At 47.1% G+C, this 23,759-nt stretch overlaps 1 protein-coding gene across 2 annotated transcripts in view; it reads right to left on the minus strand.

Moving 5' to 3' along the window:
* Window positions 1-23,759, minus strand: part of LOC119378825 (T-cell leukemia homeobox protein 3) — a 76,845-nt gene that overhangs the window by 25,106 nt on the left and 27,980 nt on the right. For both annotated transcript variants that reach the window (XM_049411528.1, XM_037647847.2), the window contains exon 2: window positions 12,078-12,330. In XM_049411528.1, the coding sequence (XP_049267485.1) occupies window positions 12,078-12,330 (253 nt within the window). The remainder of the gene's footprint in view (window positions 1-12,077; window positions 12,331-23,759) is intronic.

Below are 23,759 nucleotides of genomic sequence, written 5' to 3' on the forward strand. Positions count from 1 at the left end.
CGTTCGCACATGCTTGTCTTCCTCAAGAGGCACAAAAGTGCCTTCACTTCCTTGTGGGTCGACAAGCGACGAGTATACGGTGTTCCAGCAGCACCTGCACGGAGGCTAAGTTTGTAACCTTCTAATGGCTAAGTATGCCTGACATTTCTTGCTGTGGTGGATTGTTTCAAAATGATACCGCTATAACGGCTAAACCTAATTCAAACGATCCCACAAAGCACAGGTCTTATGCCGCCATGCTACTATTTCACTATGCGCTGTAAATTAAGTTCCTAATTGTGGTACGAATCTGTATCTCACTTTAATAGTTGCATGGTGTTGCTCAGCTTATTCACTGACCAAAAACATTGAGAATCTTGCTCACCTGCTATTCTTGGTCTGTTATGCGCTTAAAATCACAGGGTCCCTTATACGTTCGCATAAGACGACTCGAAGGCGAAAGCCATCTTCTTTTTCTTCTCGGTCGATGTATTGATCCTGACCCGCCACCCACCGAAAGCTTTGCGCACCTAATGTGGTTTTGCACTGTCTCTAGGATCGGAGGCGTTGAAACCTTTCTGCACCTCACCTGGTTTTGCACTGCCTCCGTGATCGGCACCCCTTTGACGTAGCGACGATGCCATGCGATGTCGTCATCATGTGTCATCACAGTGATATCATCATGACATCACAAATTTGGGCGACCATTGAGGCCATGATGACGTCATATGGTGACGTCACCACGTTACGATGATTTTTTGCATCAGTCGTGTCGGCGCGGACGCCGCTGGACGCCGACGCCGGTCAATTTTCGCGTTTTATGAAGCATCTAAGGCTTTCGCTTTAATAATTCTTTAGGGTGACCTGTTTTTGCAAAACGCAACAGTGAATTATGACCAATTCACAAAAAAACTAATAATACATCTCAGTAACATGTTCTTGTCCTGAATTCTAGGAGTTCTTATAGCTCTGAACGTCATAATAACCAAGCAGCAGAACTTGATTGCATCGGCAGATAACATTGAGAGAACTTGTGCGAACACTTGCATATAAAAGCGCGGGCATGTATTTGACGCGTGTCCGACATTTTGTGGCGTTACGTATCTACAGCATTCATCATTGCCGACCGACATGAGTAAAGAACGCATCTTCTTGTGGTCTATGCAGCTCTCAAAAATTTCCTCTTATACATTGTCCATGCATGCAGTGTCATCTATGTGCTCTCACGAAGAAGTAAACCTCGATACTTCTAGTGGGAGCAGCAGAGAGTTGAGAATGGTCTGGGCCTGCGGGAGATTAGGTTTGTAGGATTACGCCTCTGAAAACCAGGCATCACGCGTTAAAATTTAAATGTATTAATTGCGTCGTCTCTGTAGCTATCTCCAGACGAGTTGCTTCTATATAAGTATACGCATATACAGTCGACCCCTGATGTAACAAACACGGATATAACGAATTATGGGTTACAACGATGCAAACGAAAAATAGTCTTGCCATTGCGTGTTGCGAATATATACGTTTATAGCGAATTTTCGGATATAAAGAAGCCATCTGCGTGTCAGATGCGACTTTGATATAGTGGGGTTTGACTGTAGTTCTTCATATTTTAATGGAACGCTAGAGCGTAATCCGTTTACGATATACCTTACGCAAGTTATTTTTATCATGCCTAAAAGCCCATCAGCAACCTTGACGAACTTCATCGACGCACCATATTTTCCTGATATTTCAAGTGCTTTTGTCAGGTTATGTCGCCCGGAGCGTCGGCCATTTCTTCCCTGAGCCACTTGCCCCGGCTTGTATTCACATGGCCTTTATAGTTGACATTTACGCATTCACATCGTTTGAACAAGTGTATGCAACCGCAAGAATTCGACTGTCACACAATTTTTTTTTTGCGGGTTATAAATGAATACCAAGCAGCGTATACTAGTTCAATTTGAGATTTCTCCCCAAAGACAAATAAATAAAATCTAGGCTTTGCTGACGGTTCAGCTTTGTACGGTAACGTATATAGTTGAAGAAGAAACGATATAGAAATTAAACTACCCGTGTCTAGTAATGAACATATGCGCACCAACGCGTCACATCGTTTAATTAATGAGCACAATAGGCGCTCCTTTACATGTGCACCGGCCTGTAATCACCTTTGCACGCACACGAGGCGTACTAAAGAACGCCTGTGTGTTTTTTTTTTTACAAGGGCGGCAAGGCAGCGATTTCGTAGCGATGTCTTCCGCTCGATTCTATGCCACTCTTATCATCCACGGTTCACGGCTGGCTGAACCCACTGATGACGCTCGGGCGGAGCCAATGCTCTGACCACTGACAAACTGCGAAAAAGGAATATCAGCGGGTATCGAAAAATAAAAAATAAACATACGCGACCCAGCATGACTCACTTCAGCCGTTGGAGAGCGCCATTGGTCGCTTTGATAACTTTATTAACGACTGAACGATGACTTGATAACTTTATTAACGCTGGTAACCTCGGGCTCAACTATCTAAGCACGACACTTTGACAAAGGACGAGGCATTCAGGCGCAAACAAGCGCCGGTTAATAGACGACTCCCGAAGGTGCCCCCCTCACTTTCCTAAAGCACGCTCCAATGGGATGAGCGCATATAGGCGAGCAAATTGAGCGCCATCAAGGCGGGTCTGTTCTCGTCTTGCGCGCTGGCAAGCGAGCGCGGACATTGTATAACGCCGCGAAGCGTGTCGTTGAACACCTCCTAGCGTTTTTCGCAGGGGCGTTCACATTTCGCGTACATAACAGGCACGAAAGCAGCAGCAGCAGCGTTGCGCGCGGTGTGTAACAGCCGCGGTGCTGCTGTTCTCTCGCGGAACAAGCATTTTAAATGAGCGTTGATAAGCGGCCATTACCGAGCCCAACCTCCCGAATGAACTCGGTAGCCGGCGGCCGCTTCGGCGCTGCAGAACAAAGAGAAGCGAGCGCATAAAGCGGCTCGCGCGTCACGTCCTCCTCTGGCAGCGCGGGGGACTTTTTGGGAACGAACGAGCCGCGCCGCCTAAATGGGCCCCGTCTGCGCGCGGCCCCGAGGCGCTTCTGCGCCAAGACTCGGGCGGATGCGAGCCCGCGCTGGAAAATGGTGCCCTGGCAGTTACACAGTGCCCATTTTATCAAGCCGGGTGATGTGGTGGTAAGCAGTTGTCTCTGCAGCGAGCGGCGCACGCACGCATAACTGCTTGTGCGCGCAGAGACTTCAGGCGCGCGCTTAATAACACCTCTGCTGGGCGGCTATTCGAGTGGCACCAACGAAGAAGAGGCCCGAGATCGGGGCTCTGCCGTGGTATGACCGTGCGTGTGATTTATGTGCTCCGCCAGTTCCGTCGCTGCCTGTCAGCTTTTAACAAAGTGGGCGCCGGTCTACCGCGCATTCGCATATATATGTATATGCCCGCCTTTCCCTATCAGCCGAATAAACGCTATGCATTGCCACCGATAGCCGTGTAGTAAATGGCATATACTGTATACGCTGTTGATGCTGCGCGGCTGCTACGAGCGTTGCTGGCCATCCGAGTAATCGTCGGCAGCCCACATGTGGGCGCAGCCCCGAGAAAGCGCGGCTGCTGCTATTCGAATCTCACGGTCCCGAGATCGCTTGCGGTTCCTCGAGGTATTTGTTATCCCTAACGACCTTTTTAATAAGCGGTATAGAACGACTGCTGATGGCTGCGCTGGCTGTTAACGAAAAGTGGTGCCTGACCGAGAGAGCTCCCCACCGAACTTACCGTTGCGCCGAGCGCTTTATCGGGGTCTTTAGCCGAAGAGTGGAAAGGTGCGCGCACACTTCGGCAGCGTGTGGTGAGATCATTGAAAAGATGCCTGTCCACCCACGTGAAGAGCGGAAAGCAAGAAATCTGCTCCGTTTCCTAAGGGTGGGTGTTTTATTAGCCAAATTAGCGGAGTCATGCTAGACCCCGATATCAGAAGCTCATGAATTGCTAATACCGTATACGGTCGCTTCTCTAGCTGTTCTCATTGCGCGCGGTACTTTCCACGTAATTGAGTGTTACGCACTCGGTTATCTCAAAGCGAGTCCGCTGCTCCTTCCCGTTGGCAGCATACGCTCCCGTAATGTATGCCATCCTGTTATTGTATAATAGGGATTGTAAACCTTATCGTGCATCTTGCTGTTGTAAAATAGACGTTGCACGAAATTCGGGAGAAAAAAGAACCGCGAAGCACGAAAGTTACGGCAACAGCTCAGAGGTACGCAAACCCTGATGCCAACCGCACGTTGCGTGATTGTCCTGGATTCAATCAGCTCTAGGTAAACTGTATTTCTTCGTCATTTGGTGACTATATATCAGGGTCAAGATGCCGTGAACGTATAGGCGGTGGCCTGACGCCGACAGCAAGATAACGATTTTACTGAAAGCGTGCTCCCTCGGAATTCTGTGACATGCTACTGTGCGAAACAAAGCAATACAGATAAACAAAAACAACTTCTTCTATTAAACCTATGAAAACCGACTTGCAGCCCGACCTAAAGGAATCATTTAGGCTGCTTTCTTGAAAATAGCGCGGTGATTTGCTCGTCAGCAACGTTTCGGAGTGAACGACCTTCTTGTTTATACCACGCCTATTGACGACCCGTCTTCATGCTTGGCAGTTCTTGTTCTCCCGAATGCGGTAAAAGATCCAAATGGAGGCAAAAACCACATATCCCATTGCCTCCCGAGACCGTTTACTGCCGCAGGTACATCTACCACTCGCTGACCTATGTTCCACCGCTCAATTCGTATGAAGCGAAACAATCTTAACTCTTCTCCCGAGAGGAGACAACAATGGCTCTTAGACCTTCAACAAGGATAATTGTTTCAGAGTGTTTAGCGCGTACCGGGCAAGGCTTTCGAGGAACAGGAGAGACAGATTCACGGGAAGCTACGTGATTCATTAGAGCCTGTAATTCATTTCATCCGCCCCTCTCTCGAGGCCTCGTTTCCGTACGCGAGTGCGCAAGCAAGCGGCACTGCCGTCACAACGTGCACGCATGCACACGAGCTCACACACCGCAGGCGATGCTGCGGCGAGCGGGGAGAATCTATAGCGTGCCTGCGCCGGAGTAGTGCATGTAGCGCAGGTCTCCGAGACTGCTTGCGACGCCGTCGGAGGAGACGCTCATCGGCCATTTGTCATCAGGGCAAATTGCGGCAATTAGAGGCGCCCCGGACGGCGCTGTTGCATTGGCCGTCGCGGCCGGCTGCCTGCCTGGCCACCGGTTCCCGGTCGCCGGCAGCGAGGCGCGGCGGCCCCCTTTTTTGGCCCATTGGAGCCGGGCCACGGATGGGGCCCCGGGCGTCTCCGAGCGCACGACAGCTCGCAATTCGGAAGCCGAGCGCTCGTGCGCGCCGATAATGGTCGTCCTGCCGACCACGTAATTCGAGGTCCTGACGGCCATTGGCTGAGAGCGCGCGCCCAAGTCGAAGGCGCTAATGCCCGGCCTTTCGAGGCTCCGCCGCGGAACAGGTCGCGCGCCACACCGACAGGCGCCGCCGTGGCTGTGCCACCATCGCGTTTTGCTTATGCGTTCGGTCGTGACCGCATAAGGACCTTTGGCATATCTTCCTTCTTCTATGGCAAAGCTAGGGGGGGGGGGGTAGTGGGAGGAGAAGAGGGCTAGGGGATTTCACTTGTTGCTTTCGTCGGCTTATGAAAAAATACTTCAACGTATGAAAAAAAAAAAATACTTCAGCTATATTTGCAGCTGAAGCCGAAGTCATAACGGTGTATATATTACAGCATGTGCCAACATGTCACGAAAGCGTAGGCAATCAGGCCTTGCCAAGCTGCAAGTGTTCCTTGCATACGAATAAATTCGGGGACCCTGCATGATGCTCGTTCGTTAGTGTTAAACTTGACCGAAGACTTGCATATCTAGCAAGAATACAAGAAAGAAATTACATGCTCCCTCGGAAAAAAAAATATATGTATGTATTTTCTACGCATCGAACCTCGGGTCTGCTAACGTGAGTCTCGACCTCATGCGTATAAATACACATATATAGGCGAAGCATCCTACGAGTGAGGTCTCTCCGCAGGCTGCTTGACCATTTGCATCTTTATGGTAGTACATACGTTAACGTGCAAAGGAATGAAGAGGGACGCGGTGGGGAGTGGGGAGGGGCGGTTGTCCGTGCTATTGAAACACGGTTCCAAGGATGGCATTATGTTACCATCACTGTACGATCACAGTAAGCAAGTATGAGACTACACAGAACCAGTTTAAACCCTTAAAAGTGTATTACCGCGTGTCTACAACTAACACCCTTACACCCTAGGAAAAAGGCATTTTCATGAGTCAAAACACCAATATCACAGGGGGTTACCGATCGTCTAACACCCTTATCACCGAAAAACAGTGAAAAATAAAGACTACCAGTCAGTGAACATCCAATTACATATGACATCAGCATAGAATGCGCACGTACGCACCCAACCATATCCACAACACAGCATATTGTAAAATACCTCAAGGACTGAGCGCTCACGCTACACAGCCATACACCGACCATCTGGTATATATTGCCGTGGTATCTTGAGCCGCCGTTCAGTGAGCCGGTGAGGATATTCCTGTTTCACACGATATAACAATAAACATTCAAAGAATGCGCGCAAAGTTATGGTGTGCTTGTAGATAGCCCTAAAAGGGACAGATCTGTTAATCTAAAACCACCTAATATTCAGCGCGTTTTTAATCAGCAAGTCCCAATTATCATCTGGCACTGTGTCCTGTGGGCCACAGGTGTTTCGATAAACTATAACACCTTACCTCCTAAGGGGTGTTTTAGGTAAAACGTTAACCCTTACGCAAACGAGAAGGCTATTTGGGGAAGCAAAACAACCTTACACCCCCATTTTTGCAAATTCTGGTTAGGCAACAGGGTGTCTTAGCTGCTTGAAATCGCTTTAAGGGTGCAAAGTGGTTTACAATGTACCAGTTAGGGCAATTAGCTTTTTTTTTTCCTTTCTTCCCTCTGCTGCGTCTCTTTCGCAGACACCCATATTCTGAAGAGGTATTTCGTACACGACTCTGTTTCTCCACACGTCTACGCTGCGCGCGCGGCCGTATTTGAACTGCATCGGAAACACGCTCGTGGCAGTTGAGATAACTCTACTCACCGCGGTACGACTCGCATGCACGACTTCTGGAAGTGTGAGTGACGCAAATTAGAAACGAGAAGCAGAAGCCATGAACCTGCCTGGGGTGAAATTACAAAGCTTTCCACTCATCCGTCCTATCTTTATTTTTCGTTGTTCAAACGTAATTATTCGCCCTTTAAAGCCATGATAGGTAAGCCTGACGAAATCAAACACCACTAAATGTCCGTAATGTATAAGTGGTGATTGTATGATACATACTATCGACACGATGCCTTTTCTGATCGTTCTTCATTGGCGCTTTTCCAGCAGCAAAGCGACATTCTGCCCTCCTTATCAGTGGTATCAGCTGGCAGTTTAACGGTTCATAATAAAAGTGGTATGCATAGGCGTAGGCAGGGGGGTTCAAAAGGGGCACTTGCACCCCTCAAGCCACACCGGCACTTGTCCCCCACCCAAGCTATGCCAGCTCTCTCCCCCCCTCCCCTCCCTCAGGCGCGATGTAACACGGGTTTGCAACCCCCACGGCAGAATACTGCCGACGCCCATGGTGGTATGTATAACTGAAGAGAGTGTATCTGTACGTTATTCAAGCAATAGCGCTGAGAAACACTCGGACGGTGAAAGAGCAAGACGTCTGTCCATCTGTACCTTATATCTACAATCCGCACAGCATGGCAATGTTCGGCATATTTTCTCCTTGAGAGTGAGCGCATGTAAGCGAAGCTTGGGGTTTTTTTGCGGCGAAATTCATAATCCCGCAATCGCTAGATGAACGCATTTACGGCCGAAATAGGCCGTTTGTGCATAAACATATGCTGCGACTAAATCGCAGCTTCTTCTTTTTCATTTCATCCTGTAAGAGCGATAGAGAACCAAGGAAAGGCAGGGAAGTTAATAGGCACTGTCCACTGTCCACTTTGCTACCCTATACACGTTGGGAGGTGCTGGCGCAGACCGCATTTTTTGCTAAATGGACACGACGCGCTTTGTGACACAATTCGCGCGATCATGGTAGGGCTGCTTGATCGGAACTGTAATACAGTTTATAATAATTATAGCAATAATTTCAGGGGTTTTATGTACGAAAACCACGGTATGGTTATGACGCCCGCCATTGTGGGGCACTCCGGTTTAATTTTGACCACCTGCAGTTTTTTCACATGTACGTAAGTCTAAGTACACGGGCATTCTTGCATTTCGCCTCATCTAAATGCGGCCGCCATGACCGGGAATCAAACCCGAGGCCTCAGTCTTGGCAGCGCGACACCTTAGCATGATGAGCTACCGCGGTGGGTCATGCAGTTCAATACGCAATGGCACCCGTTGGCCCACAGTTAACTTGTATTTAGTTAAAATCCAGATAAAACGCGAATTCATTACAAAAATTAGTTAAAGAACCACGGACGCGTTGAGTGTCTGTGGTCCGGGCAGAGCGAACTCTGCCCGGAACGTAGGAGGCAAAAAAAAAAAAAAAAGTTGTCTCGAACATTTACTTTCCGTAAGTGTTTTTTTCCTCTTGGGCGCCTGGTTTCGCTATAATACTATGTCCAGCACCAGGATTTACTGAAATCTTATCTTACAAACGACTCTAACGTAAGAGCTTTTTGTGCATGTGGGCTAGGTTTCCTTCGTGACGTCAAGCGAGGGCCATTATTAGTGCTAATAGCCTTGAACTAAAGCCTTATGAAGCTAACAACTAGAAAAGAAAGCAACTCGACAAAATGTGCTTCGTGGTTCATTTTCGCTCCTAAACTGCGTTTATCGCACCATCAGAGATTTGATCGTGCCTGTTATACGCTGTAATTGACCAATCTCATACCAAAGTCAGTACCCTCGCTTAGGTCGCGGACACACCTAAGTGGTTGTCCGCACTTGTCAGATTTGTGCTATGGCGTGCATAGTTTCTTTTCCCCAGGCCCAGAGAGAAACACGGAGACCAATTGTGTAGATGCCCTCGATTTATGTGCTAAACGAATGCCCGCATGTACGATGTGCTGCTATAACGACAACGAACAGCTAATGACGCCTTCAATGCGGGAAGTCCATAATTTCTGCATCCTTCATAAATTCCAAATACACCTCATACATCGACCGTACTACGTTTGAGCGCTTAAATGCGTGACGTTTTGTTTAACACGGCTTCGCTAATAACATAGCTGCCACGATTTGCATGAGCAGGTCTTTCTGAACCTTTGTAGTGACCGTCCCAAGCTCGAACAGGAGTGGAAGAGGAGCTCCGCTTATTGGACTCACGGCGAACCTTTTGACTCGTCAAAATAATAGGTCCATGCATGGCCATTAAAGGTCGAGCATAGAGCGATGAAAGTCCTTCAACGCTTCTTTGAAAACGCTTGCTATTCGTGATGAGTGCTTACTTAACTACATCGCATGTCCGCTTGGTGCTTTTGTGTGCCAAATATTAGCGAGCTATGTCAGAAAGAGAAAGTGTGATCTTACCGAATGCAAGGCTTTTTATTTCTTTCATACTTCTTATTTTTATGCTAACAGAAAAGGGGTGGCCGCCACTAGAAAATGGCGACAACTCCTCATTTTACTTTTATTAAAAAATATATATAAAATAAATAAAACGCGTATACTGACAGCTTTGCGAAATAGCGCACGCCGCAGTGCTTGACAAAGCATATAGCCTGTACAATCTAGCTATTCCTTTCGCTCGGTTCCCTTCCTCACTCATCGTCAATCCATCGTGAATATCGATTCAGGTGACGCATAAGCGGGCCGGCGCTCGGGCCACTGACGAAGCGTGGAAAAAGCAAGATGGTTTTTTCTTTTTCTCTCATTGCCCATAGAATCTATAAATTCCATGTTAAGCTATCGTTAGTCGACTTCGAGATGCATAAAAACGTGGCTTGCTTTTACTCCTTTCTAAATGAATCTATTTTCGTTTCTCCGCTTCCTCCGGATAAGCTCAACGAAGCGACGCCAACGCACACATAAGCCGACACTTGACGCGCTCCCGCCAAAGAACGTATGTGCATCGGCGTTAAATGCACAAGAATGCAGTGAACGTCATGAGGCGCGCGACGCCCGAGATTAGTCATAGCTGTTTGCAATGTACTGGAAAGCGAAGACTCACGTATACTGCCGATTCATATATGAAAGCGTAAACAGCGAGCATAATAAGTTCGATATATTATAGTATAGTCCAATGCTTAGATGAGTAAGTTCTTTTTTTTTTTTTTGTCTTAACCATTAAGGACTCAAAAGCAGGAAGCTGCACTGCTTTGAAAACCATTATTTCTTGCTTGAACTAGCGTTTATTTGTTTATCTATTAACTGATTTATTCATTCATTTGTCTATTTATCTATTTATATATTCACTTATTCGAGGTCACACTATATCAGCGAAAAGTGGCGGTATTTCTCTCCAAAATAATGCAAATCGCATTTCCACTGCCTCTCTCGTTCGAAGCCAAGATCGTGCACATGCCTTAAAAGTGACCGAGTGCGCGCGCCTTTCTCGAGACCACGAGAAAAAGAGTTCGTGTGTAACTTTGCCCCGTGTGTGCGTTCCCACTACTCAGCGCCGCCGTCGCCGCCAGCTTTCTTATGGAACATTACTGACGGCGCACACGAAGCCGACACGGTAGCCCGTTCGCATGGTTTCGCCCGGGTTATACGGAAAGCTTCGAAAGGCACGAGAAATCAGTTGGCGCATCGCGGCAAAGCGGGTATAGTTTACGGCTCTCTAATCGCTTAAGGACTTGCCGCAGCCTCCAGTAATGCGGTCGTTTGTATGCTCAACGGTCCGGACAAAAGCGGCAGATAATTAAGATAAGAAGCTGTTCGCCGGGGCGGTCGCGCTCTCCTGTGCCTTCCTTTCGCCATCTTTTTTTTTTTTTTCTTTTTCTCTCTTCCGAGAAATCGGCGACACAAAAAACTGGTTTTCTGGACGTCTCCGTGCAAAGACACTTCTGCGCAGGGGAGAAGCGCCGGCGACAAATGAAGAAAAAGACGGAGTGGACTGAGTCACAAGAAGGACCGCTAGCTGCGCTCGTTACTTTCGCTCTGTATCTTCGGGATGCTCCTTTCAATACTCAATACCATTGCCGCATGGGGCTCCGTGTATACTTTCTTCTCATCGAGAGTGAGTCGCCGCCTGCAGCAGGCGTGTCGCGGGCATGTAGCAGGCAAGTCAGTGGGTATATATACGCGCGATGGGAGGCTTTGATGACACCGGCTCGAGTGGCTGCTTCAGCTAAAAAGTTTCAAACAGTATCCTCCTAGACGAGGATAGGTGAGGGAGGGATCCCATAGCGCAGCTGGCGGTTCTCTTTGAGAAACCGCGTGATTTTCGTCGGCGTCCACCGTTCGGCATAGAACACACCGAGTCGCTCCCGTATCACCCGCAGCATCGGCCGTTCGCTCGCTCGGAGGTTTGAAGCCAAAGGGAAATAAGTACGTCGCCTCAGGATGGAACACTGGAAGAAGCATCTGCGCGGCCCAGATGCATGCGTAATGCCTATTTGCCGCGCCGCTTGTTTGAGCCGTTGGAAAGCTGAAGATTCAGTTTCTCGAGTTATACGTGGCCGGTAGAGTAAACTTAAACGGACCATCTCTTTTTATTTTTGTTTTTCAGGTTCAATTTCGGCCTAACTCGAGAAAACCAGGACGATGCAGTGACTTTAGCATTTACAATTAAGGAGAAACGGGAGGGCGAATCACTAGATTTCGGCGTTCGTCATGGATCGGGGAAGCCGTTTCTGGGAGGCACATTTTGTTGTTGTTCTTAGTGTTTTTAGTACGAACCTTTGGTGCTACGATCATTTAGTCGCAGGTTCCAGTGATTCAAAAGGAGCCTGGTAAGTGAGAGCTGCACATCTCAAACGACTAAAAGTATAAATACAGTGCGTCACTATTTACGACAACGACAACTGTTTAAGAAATATAGCCTTTTAATGGCCCCAGTCGCAAGAACAGGACTGTGAGTAAAATAATTCTGCTCACCTCCACTTGGTCCTTCGGTTCTGGAACCATGTTTTGACTTGGGCGTCGGTCATCTTGAGCTGTTTGGCAAGGGCTGCCCTCTCGGCGCTCGCGAGGTACTTCTGCTTGTGAAAGCGCTTCTCGAGCTCACATATCTGCATGCGCGTGAACGATGTGCGCGGCTTTTTCCGCTTCGGTGGCGTCCGGTTCTGGTACGGATGGCCGATCCTCCGGGGCGGCACGGGAGGCATGGCACTCGGCAGCCCGAATGGCACTGCAGTCACGAGAAGGAAAAAAAAAAGAAAACGAAAAATGTATCTTCAGTGAAACCCTGCCATGTTGAGAGAAACGTTAAAGCGCGAACGCACCGAGCGCACTTCCTTAACACCTGAACAAGGCACCAAGATCGCCGGAACAATAAGACAGATTTTTCCTTACATATATAGGTACAGATACACAAATGTGTTCTCTGCACAGCTTTCTGAAAAAATTATAAAGAAAGTAATCGAAGTAACAACCGTAACAATCGCTGCTTGAAAGGGATGCAGGAAGAAAATGAAGCAAAGAAAACAAATGATCCCCGCAAAGGGCTCTGAAACAGTCCGCTGAAGCACGCGACACTACACTTTCGGTGGGCGTGTGTTGGCAGTCACAAGTAGGGCTATGAGAATCTCCTTTCACTGCTCCGCCATGCTCGTATGTCGCCTGGAATCAGAGCAAGCAGACTAGGCTTGTCAAAGTATTGGATATGTTATAGCGGCAGTATTGTAATCATGATTACAATGTTTTGTATATAGGAGCATGCGAAATGCGGTCTCTCGAGTGATGACAATATCACTCTCGCATGAAAAACAGGATTCGGGGTCATAACCGCTGAAGACATTGGATGTTATCGTGTATTTTAGTTTTGCAATTTTCCTGTTTTATTTTGGCTCTACAATTAGTGCATTGCGGTGAGTCGCCTGCAACGAATCGTATTACGTGGATTCTAGTTGTCGAACTTTGACTATTAAATTGGCATATTAAGTCAAAATAATATCCGATAGTGTGAATAACAGGTTCGAATACAGCACTGCATTGAATATTGTGCACTGTTCAGTGCACAATATTGTCTGAAGTCTCGTTAAGCTCCTGTGAAACCCCCTTTGTATAGGTACTGGGTTAGGCTACAGTGACTTGAGTTGACAAATTAGCCGCGAGTCGCTGCCTATTTCGCCCTCTTGAGATGTCTCAATGTCTAAGGCCTTCGTGCAATAAATGCGGCTCTCAGTTAACACAATGGGCTGTAGCGAATCGCTGCGCCAGTACTGTTGCCTCGCTCAGAAGTTCCTGTACCCTGCTTTTGGAAATGAGAACACTTAGCACTGTGCATAATTTCGGCCCAAATTGTTGCGTGCTTGCTGGTCATTCTCTGGCTGTCCCAACCCTCGTCACAATGTGTACGGTCAACGACGTATATATATACCTTTATAAGCATGCGCACGTCTCCGGAGTTTGCAGTGTTGGCTTAATGGAAACTTGGCTGGCACTGTTTATGCGAATGGGGGGCATGCCTTATGAAACACTTACACTCCTAAAGACGACGAAGTGTGCCTCTTGCACAGCGCTTTGTTTACCGGGTGACAGTTTTTGGTGATTTTTCATGTTCCTCGCGTAGCCATCGGTATTTTATTTGGCTACACTGGAAGTAGACTGGCCTGCACACCCTCCAGGCATGCCTCCGCCGTCGGCGGGCCCCTCGAGGAAATGGAACAGCGAACTCAGCGACGCCGACAGTGAGTCCACCGAACTGTATTCGGCAAGCAGTGACGATTCCGACGATGGATTCACGCCTGTTTACAGTCGTAAACCAAAACGAAGATCTATGGGTGCTTCACCAGCTTCAACCGCATCTACTGTGAAGCCGAAGGTGGCTTCAACGAACTACACCGTCTTATTTGTGCCTGTTACGCCATCGGACAATCTGAGACACCTGAATCGGCAGACCATCTCGAGGAAACTCGAGTCTGTGGCTCCAAACGAAATCAAGGATGTTCGAGTCAACCCCCGCAAGAATGTCTTGGCCATCGACGTTATACACGAGGCATCTCTGCTTGCTCTGACCAGGGTCACAGACTTCGACGGTATGAAGGTTCGAGCTCACCTTCCACTTAACAAGGACATGGTGGTAGGTGTCATATACGATGTCGACATCTCCATTCCTTGTGGGGACCTTCCAATGCTCATCAAGGAAGTTAGTGATCATAGCAACATAGTCCAAGTCTCACGTCTCGGCAACTCGTGTTGCGTAAAGATTGTCTTCAAAGGCGACATATTGCCATCCCACGTGAAGGTCGGACACTTCCGTCACGTGGTCCGTCCATTTACACCACGACCACTCCAGTGCCGTAAATGTCAAAAAATGGGTCATGTGAGCGGAGTTTGCAGGAACGTGGCGATTTGCCCCCGCTGTGCAGAGCCACACAATGCGGAATCCTGCCGAGCAACTGGCCTGAAATGTACCAACTGCCATGGATCACACGAAGCCTGATCAAGGGACTGTCCATTGGTAAAAAAGGAATGGAGCGTCATGAAACAGATGGTACGGGACGGCTCAACGCACAAAGAGGCCGCTGATGTGGTGAGAAATAGACAACGACGCTCGCGTAGGCGACGAAGGTCTAAGGCTACTGCTGCCCAATCTGGACGGTCAACGCGATCTCCTACTCCGACAGGCCGTCAGACTTCTCCGAAGCGACAGCTACCACCACTGCCGCCACCACCACCGCCCACTGCATCACAATCCGAAAGCCGGAAATACGCAGAGGCTTTGAAAGCGGCGGCGGATGTCGCGTGGCCCTCACTGCCACCACTGCGCACTCATTAAGAGCCGATGCAGAATGGCCCGCACTGTACAACATCGTCCACAGATGATTGCCACGACAAAAACCTACAAGTCCCCGCTGTGTTGAGGTCTCTCATGACCACGATGCGCACTCTCCTCAACGGAATGACAACTCCGTCAGCTCAATGTGCTCTGCAAGTTCTGGATTCCTTGGAGCCAGTCCTTGCAAGCCTTTTTTAACGCCTACTTTTAGACAACCGCAGAGGAAGCGATGTCAAATATTTTTCGGTTGTGACTGTCTGTGTGCGTGCGGTGAACACTGTGCGCGTATTACTTGTTCCCTCTTTCCTCCTTGCTCTCTCTATTCTTTTTCTCCCCTTCCCCCTCCCCCCGTGTAGGGTAGCAAACCGGGTGCAACCTGGTTAACCTCCCTGCCTTTCCTTCGCTTTTATCTCTCTCTCTCTCTCCCTACGCACAGATCTTACTTGGTCTCCAGCAGCGGCACATCCAAGGCCGTATATAGTTCTTTATTCAGGCTACGTGTGTGTATATGATATGTTTGAACGTTACAGCAGACCGGGAGCGGATGCATGGTTTCCCGTAATTCTCTGTTGGTATATGCCATTGACAATATTAGCTACACCCCTCGTCTTTTCATTATGTAGAAGTAAAAAGACACATGTTGAAGGCACACTATAAGGGAACGTCGATCGAGCTGGCAAATTGTCTTTTCACAACCAAATTTCCTTGAATTTGATGTTACTGAGGAGGCAGGAGAGAGCGGAGAGGCAGGTAGGGTAACCAGTTCAGAATAACCGGTATGATGTCCTACACTATAGACGATTTTCCGCAGCGGCGCACGGGCGCGGCCATGTTTTCTCACGTTATCGTAACTGGCCTTCCCCCAACCAACGCACTGGGCCACCGAAGCGGCCGCGGCCATACCACACAAGCTGGTTGCAGCAGGGTGTAAGCAAGGAACATGCTTGCGCAGCAAAGCATAGTATACATGTAATCGCCTAAAAGTTGATAACGTCGAGACATTTGCGTTTGTCACGTACTTCGCCCCAGCAATGCGTGATATGTCTATTCTAAGTTCGCATTTATGACGTACGCCATTAATTGTTGTACTAGCAACCTCCAGTAGCTGGGGTTACAAGCCAACATGGCAGCACCCATGCAGACGCAACCACCCGCTTCGATCCGAACTCGCGCTTGCTATTTACCCACTGTCCTGAAAGCAATGAATAAATGGCTAAATCGTCTATCGCTTTGAGTTATCTCACGCTGGCGACAAAGCATTAGGTGTGTTCTGTCTTTATTATTGAGGTCAGCTCTGTTTATTTAGCCACGCCTGCTAAGCCTTGTTTCCAAGAATTTGCGAATGAATCTTGGAAACACTGCAAAATACCAACGAATACATTGCTCTCAAAGCTTCAGGACGCAAATATAAAGCAAATAAATGCGTACGTTTCGAACCTACGGGCTGCACAGCGCAGGACGACGACGTGACAAATTCGAGGCAGAAGGAAACAGCGTGCACAGGTGCCGCCATGTTGACTTTTTTCCGGCGCTGCCGTCTGCCCGCTTTACTTGCCCAACGCGTGCGCGTAGACGCTGGGGACGCCGAGCACACGACGCGGTGCGGATGGAGACAAATCAAGCAGCGCTGCCACAGGCCATGGCATGGGGAAGGTTACGGCGCGGTGGCCCCATCTAGCTTTGACTGAACAAACTAGCTGCGGAAAATCGTCTATTGGAAATGGATTGGGTGTGTGTGTGTGTGGGGGGGGGGGGGGGGGGGGGGGAGTTAGCGGTGTATAAAGAAAGAGCAAGGGAGAGGGAGCACATACGCAACGTTGCAGTCAACAACTTGCGTGGCATGCGACACCCTTGCATTAACACAAAGAAAGGTCGGAAGGCCAGGGCCCATTGTATTGGAAAACGAGACATCTGACTTCCCCCAAGTTTTTTTTGTTTTTCGCTAATGGCACTTTAACAGCGTGGAAGTTGCTTTATGCGCTCTTTCATGTAGGTCATGTGCAAGCTTCAACCGATATCTCTGTCAGTGGTTATATGGCAAGAAATTTGTGGGTTCTGACATAAGAAATAGTCCAACCATTAACATAGATGGCATATGGTGTCATTGGTTTGCATGTGAACGCCACTAATGCATTTTTTTTCTGGAGAATGCAAATTGGTATGACACATTACTATAGGCAAAATGAAGGCAAAACTTTAGTAACTCTTTCGCCGAACCGCGAGCGCCGGTACGTCGCTTTGACGTCAATAAATTGAAAGTATTTTCTATTTTGGGCATTATGGTGTTACCAGGTACTAGGAAATTGCGCTGTTGAGTATTTAGCTCCTTTGGAATGCAATGTATAGTTGTTTAGCTGTAAGCACTTAACGATTTATCCCGTGTAGACACTTAAATACAATATCAGTGGCCGGCTCGTGCGAGAGCTCCAGGGTAGATCAAGTCGTAACATTTATTTCGTTCTCGCAACTTTTCAGGTTTACCAAGACTCACCTCGTGGTAAGTGTGACTGTTTTGCTATTGCATGAGAGTAATTTACTATAACACGGCTTATAGTAAAGTTGCCCTTTATGCGGCATCTTTAAAGTCCTAAAAACGCTCACCTTTTGCTTGCTTTCATCCGAAAGTTTGACATATCGGGGCAAAGGGTGCGTGCAGGTTCAGCGGTTATTTACATACACTGTATTATAAAATACCTAACGCGTACTCGCGATTCTTGCAGTCGTAAATTGTTTTTTCTTAGGGGAAAAAAAGCAACAACAAAGCACCGCGTAATGAAGGGTAAGGTGGAAGCTTGAAGAGGTGAGATATTCTTGAACACGCGGGCAGTCGCTGCAGCCAACTTTTTATCAAGCGGTCTTGTCTTCTTGCTGCCTTGAAAAAGATAAGACCGCTTGCGGAAACGTTGGCCCCAGCGACTCCCCGTGTTCAAGGATTTTTCGTCTCTGCGTAATAAAGGTTAATTCGCAAAGAATTCAAATGAGGACATGTTAAGTATCGTAAGCACTTGCTTAAAACTGTATTGATTACATTTTATAGACGTGTAATGTTCGCATAGTAAGCCTACACTCTATTGTTTTGCTCGTCACAACTATGCGGCAGTTCCCGGTACCTTTAGGTATATCTATAGTCTGAGTCCCTTGGCAGTTTCGATCGTCGCTTACGTGAGAATAATCGCATCTCTGCCTCTACTGTACGCGTACGTTTGCCACTATACACTATGTCTAAGAAAGGAAAAAAAAAAAAAAACCCCTCCAACGACAAAGAGTCATAAAATGTACGCGGGGGCATATCAGGTATTGCTTTCAAAAACGTGACCTTCAACGTAAAAATGGTCACCGATAAAACATCAATAAACACCGGTATCAACAAACTACAAAAAAAAAGCTCCATTCCCTCCGATAAAAGTCGAGAAAAAACAAAATATATCGCGCGAAATGTTTGAATAATAGAAAACGCTGAACCCTTTAGTGCCCCATGTTAGGTTCAATTACGTGGACAAATCAGTTGCAGAGATAGTTCAATTGCAGAGACTTTTGTAGACATCCAAGTAACGCGAAGGGGCCTGCACATCGCTAAGAAAACTGACAGCTTCTTCAGCTTCTTCTGCTGACAGCTTCAGCAACAGCTTCTTCAGCAAACAAAGTATACTTATTGACTGAGAAGAGAATAATAGATGAAAGGTTACAATTTTAATTGCTAGTATGTGCAATAGCATGCAGTAGCCTATATGGCACAGCAGGATGCAGTTCCTGCTTGTGATTGCACATTCGATCACTTCTTGTTTTATTTATTGATTTACTTTGGTGGAAAGGTAAACCAGCACTACACGAGCGAATACTGGCGCATACAGCTTAAGTCTCGCATTTCCGCGGCCACTATCGACGAACATAATGAATCGGACTCGAAGTTAACGCAGCCCTCTCATACTTCAGAACGAAAAGAGAAAGCAGGTTCTTCCCATGGAGCGCGTGTGCAGGAACGGAATCGACTCTGGCATTGCATATCGTCCGACCCGACGAAGCGCGCGCTCAAGGTGCACGCGAGCGTGAATTGACCACCACGGTTATACAGCCGCGCCCAGCCGCGGGCTTCATCGTTTAGCATGCACGGCTCACCGATTCGAGCCGCGCAAGGGCGGGAGAGAGGGAGGGAGCGACGCGTCACACTGAACGCGGCACTCAGTGCGCGCAGTTCCGACGTGCGTTCGCCGCCACTTGCCGCGGCGCGCCGGGCCCCCCGAGTGCTAGGCCGAGTAAAAACTCTGATTACTTGGAGTGCTTACCGCTCTTTCGGGCCCAAAAGAACAGCTTCGCGAAGTGGGTATCCACATTCAGACACCAAGGGGGCGAGAGAGAGGGCGCGGAGGTGAGGGAACGAGCCACGGGACTCGCGGGGAAAGGAAGCACAAGGGAACTACGAACAAAAGGCGTGCTTCGTGGGGAAGGAGGGGGGTAAAAGTGCCTGCGCTTGCGTCTGTTTTTCACCATCCCATCCCTTCCCAACATTCGCGTGGCGTGGCTGCATTTACAAGGCGGCCCCAGACTGCATACAAACTACGCCGGGCCATGCAAATAGGGAACCCTTGTTCCCTGCGTGGCGCGATTTCGCAACCCTCGGCGCGCACGCCTCCTCCTTTGCGCTCTTTTTTCCCTTTACTTTCGGGACTCCGCTCGCTCGCCGGGCGGCCGAATACCCCACCCGCGCGCACGCCTGCGCACAGTGGCGTTGCGCGCGCAAAACAGGCACCCTCCTCTAAATGGATCCACAATGGTAATGGATACGGACAGCTCTTGAAATTAAATAGCGCTGCTCTCGATATTTTTCTCGACCTGGCTCGTGCACGATTTCGGAAAAGCGGTAGTAAATCGGTGAAGCGAGGAGGGGGGAGGCTACAAGTGCTGCTCATGCTAAGAGCTGTAGTGCCGCGAAATAGAAAATAAGAGAGAGCGCGAACGAATGTTACGCAGCCGCGCAATTTGCATATCGCGGGGGTTGTGTTTTTTCCGGTGTTGGGAAGAAGTAGCGGCTGCTTTCTTCGGTGGACTGCACCGAGTCGTCCGCTTTGACCAATAAAAGAGCGTTATGCACACACTCTACGTTCACTTACTTCCGTTTCTGTTCTGCCAAGATAGACGATAAGGGAGAGAAGGACACTTAGGCAGTCGACCGGCAATGCTAGGTGGGAAGACCGCTTCCCGCGCTTCAAGGCTATATAGTGTATAACCGTGCATGCCTGCAGTGCGTCGCATGTGGCTGATTGCGCGAATGTAAAGAGGCCCCCCCCCCCTTTTCGCCAAGAGCGATTCCTCGTTTTTCGTGGCCCTTAGTCGAGTGATCATCCGAAGGAGTGAGCTTTCTCTGCTTTCTTGGCAGTTTGTTCTTTCAGACTGCAACGCACCGCCGCGAGAGCTCAGCAGCGCCTGATATAGGAATGAACTCTCTTTGGAGCGTAACCCCAGCCCCACCTATAGGACTAGCTGTTTATTTTGTTTTTTGTTTGTTTGTTTTTATGCGGAAGCTTTTTGCGGTGCCGCCACGTAGCTCATCGTTCACAATTCTTGATAGAACACTAGAGGTCACTGAAAATGAAAAGTAAAGAAAAATAAACACCATGAAATTCAGCACCCGCCAAGTTTAATACACCAAATGGAGAGGGAAGGGTCGCCCTTATTTCTTCCTCTGGTTTCCAGTCCATTCTCAAGATGAATTACTTGGGAAACTTAATGACTACAAGGCTCTTAAAAGATTTTCACTGTGCTTTACTTTTCGTTATATAAAAACATGCGCGCCGACCTCGTCTGAAAACCGTTAGGCATGCGAGGTGGGGGAAACACCTTCGAACAGCATTCACTATGGATTAGACTTAGCCATGTCTGCTTATATATATATATATATATATATATATATATATATATATATATATATATATATATATATATATATATATATATATATATATATATATATATATACACATAAAGACTGCCAATGGTACACATATTTGTGACACAGTATAGGCACAGCGAATAGTTGACAAGTACTGCAGATTGGGCAAGTTGGAGCTCAGTTTGAGCATGAAAGAAAGAGACAATAGCAAAGAAGGAAATGACGTTATTCTCTGCGCGATTGTCACCGAACTTATTGTGCACTAATGATCTGCCACTATCAAATTTCGATATTTCGATGTCGCATTGGACGACAGACACTTTGCTTATGCTAAACAAAGATTGAGAGAGCAAGCTAGATAAAAAAAAAAAAGGTATAGGCTCTTAAAAAAAGAGTATAGCTGGCAGAAAATCGCAAACATTTTGTAAAGGCTGTGCAGATGCGGAGGCAGTCAAACCAGGTTGTTAAAAGCCTTCATTGCACTCATTATGAGCCTGTCCCATGGCTGTCTGGTTTTGGTCTATTGCAACTATTTGCATGTGTTCATGTGTGTTTGCTAAGCGAAAGGCGTAGTGTGCCAACAGCGTATTATTTTCAGCAGAGTCGCGTTTGTGAAAGGGTATACAGTATGCACTGATCAGGGTTTGCAATTCTAAGGTGTTTTTTTTTATTGTGTTGAGTCATACAGTTACTGAATATGACATAATTTCACAGCTATGTTTATATCCATGTACCCGTAGTATACTGGTACATGGCTTCAATCAACAGAAATACCCGTAAACTTGTAAGAATGTCAATAAACTGTCGAAAACTAAATATACCTTAACAATCACAGCTGTCAGCTCATAGCCGTAACTCAAGCCTGATGGATTGCTTGCGTATATTGAATGCCGAAGCTTACCGTCTAGTCGCCCATAATTGTATCGAAATCGAATGTATGCGGTCTTTCAGCGAACAACGAAACGAAAACGTTGCATTGCAGCGCATTTGACTTTCATTCTTACATATTGCGATTTCTTGCATAAGCGATCTATTTAAGTAACGATGCACCAAGAGAACGCCGGTGTGTTTCGCACAGCGTGATCTCGCATTGCGTGGTCGACAGCGCATATGCGGAAGGGCCTATAAGGCTTCACGTGTCACGTGTTGGTGTCACTTCGCCACACATGATACAACTATTCTACGGATAGAATTAAGTCAGCCCGCTTCATCCGAAAAGCTTGCTATATTGCGCTTTATATCCATTGATACGAGTAAGAAGTTCGATTATGCCTGGTGTGCAAGGAACGTGTTTGACCGTTTTACAGCTTCAGGTGTGTCCTTTTCATGTGCTACACAGACGATAGAGAATGTGTCCACCTGAAGTGTGCATGTGTACTGGTCATGAAAAGATATGTCTTCTTCTCTAGCTCTTTTTTTTAGTATAAAAAAATGCACATGTAGGGTGATGTGCAGTAGAGTATACGCGCGCTTGAACGTTCCGTTGAACAATTTAAATGCGTAAACGAGACCCAGCTGGTGTTTACGCCGTATGTTCTTGTATTTGCAATGCTTTTAGATCTGCCGTAATTTTTTTTTCGCACGGCTATCGAGGATTCATGCACCCACATCTAATAATAATAATAATAATAATAATAATAATAATAATAATAATAATAATAATAATAATAATAATAATAATAATAATAATAAAATTATTAGAAAAGCGTCGGTGAATTGTGGAGGAATTCTAATGAGGCAGAAGTTAAAGAAAAAAGCGCAATTGACCGTCGTTGTCTTTGGGTAAGTCAATTTCTGTTCGCGTTTGTACTATAATTCTGTTTATGTTTACTTTGTCTACGCCAGTGCATACAGACCTGGCAGAGATAACAAGGGCGTATGATCAAAGTTTCGAAAACTGATACACGATATTTAAACGTTCAGAGCTCGAGATTCCTATCCTTCGCGCTTGAACAGTTCGCCGAGAGAGAGGTCGAGGAACTACCGTAATTTTTAGAACGCATTCAGTCAACAAGTGCCAGTCGGACAGAATCTGTGAACAGTATTGTAGACAACACTAGATCATTATAACTTCTTTTCCAGACGCGTCTCTCGAGTGTTGCTTATCGCATACACACGTGTCACCGCTTCAGGTTCTACGGGCTGATTATTAAGAAATTGTCGTTGCATAATTAGTTAAACATTATGAAATGTCTTTATTTAGCTTACTTATGGTTCTCCGGCAAGCATAAATTCACGCGCCGGATGTGTTCACTGCATGCCGCTAATTGGATTTCAAGGGAAATTCCGTAGAGGAGGCCCAATTGAAGCTACGGAAAACACTCGATCGCGTATAAGGTTTAAGTGGCGGCGCCGCCATCAAGTTCCCGCGCCCGCTAAATATGACGTCGTGAATACTGAACGCCTCTGATAGGCTCAAGTTAATAGTTTCTGTGTAACAAAGGTCTGTACGCTGCTTTGTATGACAATAAGCAAGATTCGAGAACCCAACTAACGCCAAGACATCCTGAATACAAGAAAATGCATTGCAAACTGCATTGCAATGCAAATGCATTGACGAATCTCAAAATGAAGTTGTAGGGCGTACATCGAGGAAAAGAAAAGGCGTTTGGGCTTCTTGGTCTCCCGTAAGGGAGCGTTCTTAACCATGAAAAAAAAAAAAAAATATATATATATATATATATATATATATATATATATATATATATATATATATATATATATATATATATATATATATATATATAATTATAGAATTCCTAAATAATTCCAGTAAAAACTTACTTACTAATGCTAAGCAAGTTTATCTGTATAATCCTGTAGGGTTAAGACCGCCAGTTGCTGTAAAATGGAACTGTAATTTCGCAACATAATACCATAAGGGAACCAGGAAAAACGGGAAGGCTACACAATGTGCAGCTTTCCGGCCATTTGCGTCGCGTATTATATA

Source organism: Rhipicephalus sanguineus, chromosome 1 (genome assembly GCF_013339695.2).
Source record: "Rhipicephalus sanguineus isolate Rsan-2018 chromosome 1, BIME_Rsan_1.4, whole genome shotgun sequence".
Taxonomy (NCBI): domain Eukaryota; kingdom Metazoa; phylum Arthropoda; class Arachnida; order Ixodida; family Ixodidae; genus Rhipicephalus; species Rhipicephalus sanguineus.